This window comes from Melanostigma gelatinosum, assembly GCF_949748355.1.
Source record: "Melanostigma gelatinosum genome assembly, chromosome: 2".
NCBI classification, from domain to species: domain Eukaryota; kingdom Metazoa; phylum Chordata; class Actinopteri; order Perciformes; family Zoarcidae; genus Melanostigma; species Melanostigma gelatinosum.
Window position 1 is genome coordinate 20,296,305 of NC_136635.1, and position 11,116 is coordinate 20,307,420.

Consider the following 11,116-nt stretch of genomic DNA (forward strand, 5'->3'; position numbering starts at 1 on the left):
GAGGCTTAAACATCACTGGACTGGACGGACTCCAACCCCAGAGACTCCAGTTGCCCCCACATGAACTGGGAAAAAAACAGACAGAGACGCTGTACAGTTGCAGATGTCAACTTGTGTCTTTGTGTCCAAAACTGTTTGCGCTGACATATTGATGTGAGAACACTTTAAATCAGTGTCTCTTTTGTCCCCCCAGCAAGCGCTGCCCCCTTCTGCCCTCCCCCTCCCGCTCTTCCTCAGCCAGCTTTCACACACAGGGGCTCTGTTCTTGAACAGGTATGTTGACCTGTTGATTTCCCATCAGAATGATTTGCTCTGTGGTGAGTCAGCCCTGAACAAAGCTCTCAGCAGTCCCTCTCCATCATGACCTCGTGCGCTTGGTAAACAAAGGCTCACAGATTACAAGGGAGAGGAGAGAACGGGAAGGGCACTCGCATTGCACTGTATTCACAAACCGCATTGAATAAACTACTATACCACTGGTAGTATGTTTATTTAAGAGGAAAGCCAACTGAATTCACCAACTCATTTTCAGTTAGACAGAAATAAAAAATCAGCAGCTTCTATCTGATTTCATTGCTGAAGCCCCTCAAGGTGAGAGCTGAGATGTTGCAGGAGAGCAGTGATGGTGCCCTGACTGAGAAAACAAGAAGAAGTAGGTAACATCTGTGAGCGTGTGTTTGATCTAAGCCTGAACCTATGCAGCTGTTTGGCTAAATAAGTCTAATTATTAGAAAATGCAGACAGATCTCTGCTTATATAAGAAGTGATGGTGGATTTGAAGACGTCTAATGAGCCATGCATAGCCCCAATGAATAAAAACAGATTACAAAGCAGCCGAAGCGACGCTCTAGTATTAGATTTCCTTCCTTTTGTGTTAAAAATAGTAAGTTATCTCAGCCTCGTGATGTCAAACCCATTCTGCCAAGTGAAAATTCCGGTGCAATCCCTGTACACAGTGGGGAAATAATACTCAGCAGCGCTATAACACAAAATCTTCTCTGCGGTCTTGTCTGTGATGGAAAGTTTACAATTTAAAGAACTACAACGGCATCACAATAGGATTATAATATTCCTATTGTGAACCATAATCTAGCATCACACTGCTACTACTGATGATACACTCATCAGTCACGTGCGAATACACAGTTGATTACAAGCATAGAGCAATGCAACAAATGACTGAAATTGTTTCTCAAATGAGATGTGAGATGTACTACTTCATAATGTACTTTATAATACTTTACAAATGGTATATGAATTACTTGCTACTCTCCAAATATAGCCTCATAAACCGAGTTGCTACATGGATTTTTGGCAGCTTTATTACTTTGTATGAAAAGGAATTAGAAAGAACTTCACCTCTTAAGGGGGCACATGTTTTTGGAGGGGGGGGGGGTTGTAATACACATACAGCAAAAATATATGTAAATGGGAAAATGTGGTTAAAATGAAAGTTTGAGTATTTTATGCATGGTTGTTATATAATAACCTACATCCATGATTTAATGTTGAGACAACCAGAGCTCTGACTTTACCGTGGTGTGTACCGCCCCCGTGTGGCCGTCCACGCTCACTACATCAACATGTCCGCCTCGTCTTGAACTCGGAAACGAAACCTTTCCGTAAAGCCCCGGCGATCATTTCCTGCGGGTCACAGGTTTACTACAGTCTGGAAGAAATGGCGGACATGGATGAATTGTTCGGGAGCGATGGGGACAGCGACAATGAGCAGCGAGGTAACGAAGTCGCTCAACCGTTGACCGTCTTAGTCGTGGATGAAGTTAGCATAGTAGCGGTAGCGAGGGTTTTTCAGATGCTAAGCAGAAGCTAGCATTGCCGCAATAATGATTCGAAAACCCGGTCCCTGAACGTTACACTGATATATCTTATGAGTTCTAAAAGCTCGCTTTGGTAGAAACGGGTGCAGGATTATCCATTCAACGCTCGTTATTTGTTTGTTTTTCCTCAGCTAGCGTTAACAAGCTAGTTAGCTGTGCTTTATTAGTTAGCGGAGCTGGAAGTCGCTCCACCTAACGACGACTGTAACATCGTTAACGGTGAAGTGGTCCTCGAGCACATGTTCTCGTTATTATGTGTAGCGTTCAGCACAACTCTTAGCTGTGTCCATTTCATTAGTAAACTGGCAGTTTAAAATGAAAACATCGGTCAAATATCGTTATCGTTAGCTGAAGTAGAGAGTACGTTACACTGAAATTCACCGGGCCTTAACAGTAACGTTAATTAACCTTACATATTATAATCACCTTAAGTTTATAACTTTAAATAAGTCACATTTCTCTGCTGCCAAATAAAATAATTAATAAAATCTCATAAGATGTCATCACCAGTTCAGTAAAAATGTTTATTTAAAAGTCTAATAATGTGCTTCTAACAGTATGTAACTTATTCACAGTGTGGTGGGCGACATTGAAACAATGCTTTATCACAGTATATTTAATGTTTAATGATTACACTCGGTTGTTACTTAACTGTAAAATGTGCACAACAGCTCAGCATTACCCGTATTCATTCAACTGTGTGTTCACTAATGAGGTTGTACTTTGCAGTGGTGTCAACATAATGCACAAATACAATCTGAGCCACCTCCACCAACTCTCTGACCATTTAAACCCTGATTAATGTAACGTTATGCCCACATAACTTTATGTTATTGTTGCATTACAGGAGTGAAATCTGCCTATAGTCTACTGAGCTACCCATGTAGAGTGTGACATGCTGTGTTTTAAGAATAATCATTGATATAGATATTGATGTTGAACTGTGCAAGAGCAATTTAAAAATACAACTGTAATGCTCATGACTGTGTCACTTAGCACCCGCTGTAAACTGATGAGCTGTGCTTTGTGCCAGAATACAAATAGTCTGCTCTGTTGTTTCAGAGTCTGGTTCCGGCTCCGGTTCAGACTCTGAGCCGGAGAGACCCCGATCTGCCAGCAACGCCTCGGGGAGCGGCAGCGACAGTGAGAGGGAACGGAACGATGAAGATGAAGAGGAAGGCCAGGAGGCGGGGAAACCCAGTATCAATAAGGTGTGTGACTGATGACACTCTTTTTTTTTTTTTATCAAGAAATCTTCTTGCGGTAGATCGCCAAAGTGACTTGTACTGCACACCTAAGCTGCACCGGAGCAGGTGATCACCTCGTATCAAAGCACCGCCTACTGACCAATCAAAGCTCGGGACGTGGATCGTTCGATAAAATGACATAAATACGAAGAAGTCAATGTCATTATCCAGACTAAAAGCAACATAGTTTAAACTGCCAAATGCAGAAAGGTCAGCTGGCAATAAACTGCGACTGTGATAATGCATACATTAACAGATTTATAATGTCACTTCCCTATCTATAGCACGATAGAATGAATGTGTTGCAGATGTATTCTGATGGCGTGTGACAATATTTTAGCCTCATTCCTTCAGCTGCAACCCTGGCGGTGTGAAATGGACTTGGGACAAAATAAAATATAAATAGGCTGTAATAATTCAGAGCGTTAATACTTTCATATCTTATACGCTTTACCCAATAGTTGCAAACTTTATTTGATAAAGCTCCGGCCACAGTAATTAGCATTATTAGTGTTATACTATTTGTGGAATGAGATTACAATGGTACAGGATTGTTACCAACTCGTGCTTTTCCAATAACTCCAGAACCTGTTAAAGTCATTATTAATTGAAAAAAGAGTGATGTAATCATTTTCAAAATTCACTAACACAATGGTGTTTTGCCTTTCTCACTGCTTTCAATGTTTTATATTCATGCTATTTTTATTATGTGTTCATGAGAATTGTAAATTAGCCTAATTAACGCCACAATAATACCTTATAAGGCTACATGTCCTGCTCCATCTGATCGATATTGAAGTCCCGCGTTTGGAGGCCGATAATGGAAAGTCTATGATTTTTACCAGCGCCAGCATTCCAATAATCCAAAGAACGGGAAAAAATAACGAGTGCAGTTAATGCCGTGTCACCTGAACTAAAGATTGTGGGAAGAGAAAATTCAAAATACGTGAAAGTTCTCCTAAATCACTCGTACAAACAACTTTAACAGCGAAACAGTTCGTACGAGTGGTTCTGGCATGAGGCCCATTGGTTCCTCCTCTCTCACAAACTTGCTCTCCTTTCCTTCTACCCAACAGGAGCTGTTTGGAGACGACAGCGAGGACGAGCAACGCAGTCAACACAGCGCCAGCGACAACCAGTCGGAAAGGTCGGGGAACCAGTCGGACGCCAGCATGCACTCGGAGCAGCGGGACAACGATCCCTCCGATGCAGAGCAGCCCAGCGGCTCAGAGCGCGGCCATCGGGACGAGGACGAAGACGAAGAGGACGCGGGCCGCCGGTCGGATGCAGGAAGCCCGGCTGGCAGCGGGATGTCTGGAGAAGGGAGCCCTCGCTCTGAGAGGGACAGTGTCCGGTCGGACAGAAGGTACGCCAGCACACTCTGGACGTCCCTCATTGTTAAACTGAGCTGCCTCGATGGCAGAGCGGACCCCAACAAATACACTATTTACCCCAGTTTCGTAAAACTACAGGGCCCAGCTGACATTTCTGAGATATAAAACAAATGTTCTAACCTGTAATATTCTAATGGGGCACTTTCCTTTTGTTGGCCACATTTAAATTTCTTGATATATTTCTTGCAATGCGTTTGTTTGAATCCAGCGCGCACAGCGATCCTGCGACTCCTCAGTCGGGGCCGGGCAGCCCTCAATCCGATGCAGAAGCCTCTGGCAAGGAGAACCAGTCGGAGGATGAGAAGTGGGAAGGAGGGGCTAAGAGCGACCAGTCGGAGGATGAGGGGGAGAAACGCCATTACTCTGATGAAGAAAGAGAGAACTCTGACGACGAGGGGCCGAGGAACAGGAAGTCAGACAGGAAGTCAGGTACTCCTCGGGTCTGGTGTAAAAGGTGGAGGGGAGTGTTGTCCGTGAACTGGATCAGGAGCCGGCCGGCCGTGATAATCCTGACACATTGGATTTTGTGGAAGAGGATTAGGGCCATATGTGAAAATGTTATCCTGAGGTCCGAGGTTAATCTCAGCACTCTCTAGATTAATAGGAGATTCGTTTTTTATCATCACTTTTCTGATGCTTTTTCATTTAAGTAAGACGTTTACACCACACTGTCACGTGGAAGTTCCTCCTCTTCATCCCCTTGTTGTGATTTTGTTTTTCAGAGTCTGCAAAGGGCAGTGACAGTGAAGATGATTTCCTCAGACAGAAAACCAAAGCGAAAGCCGCATACGATTCAGATTCGGACAGCGATGTCGGAACAAAGAAAGGCAAGAAAGGTAAGAAACAGTTTGAGCAAACCTGACCACTTCACCGTGTTCTCTACAATTCAAACAAAGAGTGTTCATTTTATCAGCTGCAGCAGACGTTGTCATTTTAGCCGCTCTCGTGTACTTTAAAGTAGTCCTCCTTCCGTACTGTTCACAGTAAAGAAGACGGCAGCAGACGACCTGTTTGGAGAGGCCGACGACATCTCTTCAGACAGCGATGCAGAGAAGCCTCCGACCCCGGGACAGCCCCTGGTATGTGTCTGTCTCTTTCTTCCACTGATCCTCAAGCCTCTGTAATTGTGCCCAATCCTTCTTTCTTTTTTTATCATAAGAGTTCCCAAATCTCTTTTTCTCAGAGCCTCTCGCTAAGTCTCTCTGAGCTGATCCCTATTATCCTGGGTCACTGAATCATACAGTGCTTTTTGAATGATTGTCTTCTTCTTCTCGTGTGTGTGTGTGTGTGTGTTTGTTTGTTTCAGGATGCAGAGGATGGGATGGAGCGTGCGGAAGAGGAGCATGCGGCCGAAACCCATATCGAAGTAGAGATCCCAAAAGTCAGCACAGACTTGGGATCTGACCTTTATTTTGTCAAGCTGCCCAACTTCCTGTCTGTGGAGCCCAGGTCAGAACCATTGTCAATGTATACAATACAAGCACGTCTCGTACTTGATGAGCTCTGAAGATAAAGAAGGAAAACGGATGCAGAGAGGAATGTTTTGGAGTGTTCAGCTAGCTCTGTTAGGACTTGATGAGCATAAAATCTCTTTCGTAACTTTAGGGCACACTCATTTAGATTTTCTTCTTCCTTTTCTAGGCCCTTTGATCCTCAGTACTATGAGGATGAGTTTGAGGATGAAGAGATGCTGGATGAAGAGGGACGGACCAGGCTCAAGCTGAAGGTGTGTAGTCCACGTCGTGTGTGTATGCGTGTTTGTTGTTGTCTGAGTGGACCAGAGTATCAAGAGAGTGAACCAGAGTTTCCTCTTCGTCTCTCACAGGTTGAGAACACCATTCGTTGGCGAGCCAAGAAAGACGAGGAGGGGAATGAGGCGCGGGAGAGCAATGCGCGCATTGTCAAATGGTCCGATGGCAGGTGTGTATTATGTCGATTAGGGTGTGGGGGGGGGGGGGGTTACCGCACTGTGTACAGGACGTGCGCGTTACTCGCTGTGGTTTTAAATGTCTTTTCCCTTGCACACAGCATGTCCCTCCACCTGGGGAATGAAGTGTTTGATGTTTACAAAGCCCCTCTCCAGGGAGACCACAACCACCTGTTCATCCGACAGGGCACTGGACTGCAGGGACAGGCCGTGTTCAAGACCAAACTCACATTCAGGTAACACAGTGACGTGCCATTGTTGTTATTAGGGACAGGCTGCTGCTGATTCCAAACGGCAACAACAGCAGCCTTGTTTCATTGAGATATGTACTCTATGCTGTAAGTCCTGGATCACCTCGTGCAAGCTGCCCAGGTTTCTCCCAATACGAAGTGTGTAAGCTTCTTAGCGGACCCCAAGTCCACCTGGATGTTCCGTCTCCTCAGACCACATGGGACAAGTAGGACACTGGCCAAAGCTGCTTTCATGCACAACAGCCTTCCACGCTGGCAGGCAGGACATTGCCATTTGTTCTGGTTGTGTAATATCATCAGAGCACAGATTTGATTTTGATTAGAGCTGAAGCGGCTCAGGGTACAAATTGTGAGGACGCAGCATTTTTTCTTGTCAAGAGGCAAATGAATAGAACAGAAACATTCAAGCAGGATTGATACACAGTGTAGGCTGTTGTCTGTTACAGCAACGTTAATTAATGAGGCTCGGTATGCCAATGATCCGCATCACTGCAACATGTCCATGCTTTCTATTGGCTTCCAGTGGTCTCGGAGCATGAGTTAGTTGTAGGTTAAGCTAAAAAACAATTAGCAAACATGTTGCAAAAATATCTCTAATGTGACAAAAGAGCTGATAATTTAGGGTTTTACTTCTTTCTTGTTGAGTAAAATGTAGCCGTTTCATTGGAAAGGACGAAGCTGAGGCAGCATTAAATGTCAGTATATGCAGGCAGAAAATATAATGACATGAATCAAACAAACAAACACTTGGGTTTGCATTTCAGGATTTCTCAGCACAACGTTATGTGTGCATCATCGAGCAAACAAATGTGTTGAATGAATTTCCTTCCTCAAACATTTGAAAAGCATTTTATTTATTTGTATGCACCTATATTGGTTACATCATGTTTTCTTGCTAGCAGTCTTCTTGTTTGTTACCTTTTCTGGCGCATTGATGTTTTTTGCCAGTTTGCGTTGCAAAGGTAGCGTTTTCCTGAAAATTACACTCTTAAATTGTTTTTATAAATATCAAAGACAGGGTTGAAAATGCCCTCATGTTTGAAAAGCACTGGGAAATACACACCGTAAACCTGAAATTATGTTTCCTCTGTATTTCCAGGCCCCACTCCACAGACAGCGCCACCCACAGGAAGATGACCCTGTCTCTGGCTGACCGCTGCTCCAAGACGCAGAAGATCAGAATCCTTCCCATGGCGGGACGGGATCCCGAGTCGCATCGCAATGAAATGATCAAGGTAGCACGCTCTCCGTCCACCTGTGCCGCTCTGCTCGTCTTTCCTCATTCCTGCTTGAGAATGATGTTGTTGCCTCAGGGACGGAGGCACGAGGCCAGTTGTTGACGAGCATTATGCACATTTACATAAGATAAGATAATCCTTCAATACAGCGGGGAAATTTGCAGGATTATGAAGACATAACCTGACGTGCTTGCATAACGGTGTTACTCTGTGGTCACTGAAATGGAAATCAGCAAATCTGGAGGAGGGGGGGGGCTGGTTATGTATCTACTGTCAACCATAACAAGTACTGCTGATAGCATCATTTATAGTTTCACTGTGCTCAGCGCTCCCCTGGGGCTGTATGACTGTACACGCATTGGGCTACTGTGGTTGTTTTAAAACTGTAACACAACTTTGATACCGAGTTCTCACGTGGCAGATTTTGCCGACATGCTTTATAATCACTACAAGTATCAATGTAGTCTGATTTCAGCATGATCTGTAACCAACATGAAAGCATGCGCAGACAAGAAACTGAACCGCTTGATCCATACTGACATTTTACATATATTCTGACTATATTATGAATGATGGTGCAAATAGTACATGTTAACGTAGGTTCAAATTTAAGTGAAAAATGCCTGACACTCATATTTCAACTGTGGCTGAAAACCTCATCATATATCAATATCATAATACCGTTATCATACATAATCTGTTTAGCTATTTGATAAGTAATACAAATATTGCAGCCTAAATTGAAGCGGTGAGCCTGACAAAGCCAAACCTGTTAATTCGTTACGATATGTCCTACCTCTCCAAATATAGTGTTCATAATGTGAACAGACAACCATATCCCCAGCTTATGATAAGACAAATGACTGAAATCTTTATCCACGACCATGATAGAAGGACCATACAGGGAATTTCTTATCACATGTATTGTGCACTAAGATTACCAGCTAGAAACAAAATGTCACACTGAAACTTAAAGTAATTCCCGCTGGTGTGTCTCCCGGCAGAAAGAGGAGGAGCGGCTGCGAGCTTCCATCCGCAGAGAGTCCCAGCAGAGGAGGATGAGGGAGAAGCAGCACCAGAGAGGCCTGAGCAGCAGTTACCTGGAGCCCGACCGCTACGATGACGAGGAGGAAGGCGAGGAAGCCATCAGCCTGGCAGCCATCAAGAGCAAATACAAGGGAGGAGGAGGCCTGAGAGGTGCGGACGAATAGACGGTCACATTCTCCTTTTCATTGTTTCTCACAAGGGTTTTATGAAGTCACTGAGTTCTAATTAACATCCTCCTCTTTTTCTTTTTTTTCTCGGCCCAATCCAGAGGAGCGAGCGAGGATCTACTCATCCGACAGTGATGAAGGCTCTGATGATGACAAGGCCCAGAGGCTGATGAAGGCCAAGAAGCTAGACAGCGATGAGGTGGGTGTAGTATCTTGTCCGACCGACGGGGGGCAGTGTGGCGCAGTTCATCGGGGAGCTTAAAAAAACAAACAGACAACTTGTAACCGTGTTCATGTGAACTGAACAGGAACAAGGAATACTGGTCCTTTTTAATGAGCATGCACTTATTTCTGCACTGACAGCACTGCCAGAAAACAAAATGCAACTGTAACATGGCAAACCGACAGCACTGAATGTCTGCTGCTGTCAGCATCTGAGGGTCATCTGTCCTGTTCTGTTCTGTGCAGGAGGGCGAGGGATCAGGCAAGAGAAAGGCCGAGGATGACGAGGAAGTAGCCACCAAGAAGGCCAAGAAATATGTGATCAGCGACGAGGAGGAGGAGGAGGAGGAGGAGGAGGAGGTGGAGAAGGAGGAGGAGGAGGAGAAGGAGGAGGAGGAGGAGGAGGAGGAGAAGGAGAAGGAGGAAGAAGAAAAGGAAGAGGGGGAAGAGGATGATGATGATGAATAATTCACTTTTTTTTTTCTTTTTCTTTTTTTATCATTCCACTGTATTATCAGCGCTCAGCCCACATGGCATATAAACAGCCATATTTTGTTTTGTATATTTTTTTAAGACCTGAGTGTGGGTGAGTGCGATCGTGTGTTTGCTTGTTTATGTTGTGTACAGAAAAGGTGAGAAATAAAGAAATGGTTGTCTTGTGTAACGAAAGATTCCCACGGCCCCCTTTTGTTATTATCTTCATTATTATGATTCATAAGCATGACTCGCGCTGCTGTGAGTCCGTGAAACGTACTGCGTAGTCCAGTTTACAAACAAAACGGAGGTTAATGGGATAAGTGCAGTAGGTTGATTTGAGAATAAATTGGGGAAATAGCGTAACAGCAACTGCCGCTTGCTCGCATAACGAAACACATATTTGAGGTTTGACCAGTTTATCGGTGCAGTTCATGTGGATGAGAATGTGCCCTTGGGGAAAGAACTGGAGAGGGTAGCTGGGGGACGAATCTCAACTGGTGTTAAAACAACCAACTAAACTCACTTGACAGCAGAGGCCAGAGAACAGGGGGTTTGGGAGCAGTAATACTGCGAGACAAGATCCTCCTCCAGCCCAGGCAGGAAACAGAAGGAGAAGAGGCCCACCTAGGAGTTATGGGTCTTATAAATACAAGTTGGCATTGGGTCCCCACTCCATTTTCTAACTCATCTCCACACTCATCACCCTGCATCTGCAAACACACAACTAGAAGACACAGCTGATAATATTGGTCAGTTGTCCAACAAATCCTTTATTTTAATTGGACTGTTGTGTTCCCCTTAATTAGTTATAGATAAATCTATTCAGCACTAATTGGCTGTCTATGACATTAAATCCAAATGTACCCAAACAAGACAGTCTACAGCAGGGGTCTCAAACTCCCGGCCCGCCACATCATTTTATGGGAATGATGTGGGGAAAAGTATGGACGACTCCTTGAATACTGTGGTATACATGGTAGAGGCTTGTTATGAGAGAGGTTCTGATAGGACCGCATTGTTTAAAAGAGCCTTTGGTGTTTTCTGAGTGTGTGGAATCAGAGAGCAGTTCCCTGAAAAGTCATAATGAAGCTGCATGTCTGGAATGAGGTTGCTGTGCGACTAAAGCTGAGGGCGAGTTGTACCATGCGGCATTAGCTTTTTAAAAATCGACCCAGGACAGGTCTGTGTGCACGTGCTTGTATTTGTATGCGGCCCACAGCACTGAGCAGAAGCATCGCGCATGCTAAGCTATATAAAGCACATACTGTGACTGTTTATGCAAATGTTGTGTGTCTTTGTTGCCTGAAA

The 11,116-nt window shown here is 44.4% G+C and overlaps 1 protein-coding gene across 1 annotated transcript; it reads left to right on the top strand.

Annotated features, from left to right (window-relative positions):
* Positions 1-1,640: 1,640 nt before the first annotated feature.
* Positions 1,641-9,754, top strand: leo1 (LEO1 homolog, Paf1/RNA polymerase II complex component; the record flags this gene model as incomplete). The annotated part of the gene is made up of 14 exons (XM_079286525.1): positions 1,641-1,736; positions 2,901-3,049; positions 4,162-4,451; positions 4,688-4,908; positions 5,202-5,315; positions 5,464-5,558; positions 5,786-5,928; positions 6,121-6,205; positions 6,305-6,399; positions 6,508-6,642; positions 7,757-7,892; positions 8,900-9,092; positions 9,211-9,308; positions 9,578-9,754. Coding segments are annotated over exons 1-14 (1,989 nt in total), but the record flags the coding sequence as incomplete, so codon positions are not given.
* Positions 9,755-11,116: the final 1,362 nt, after the last annotated feature.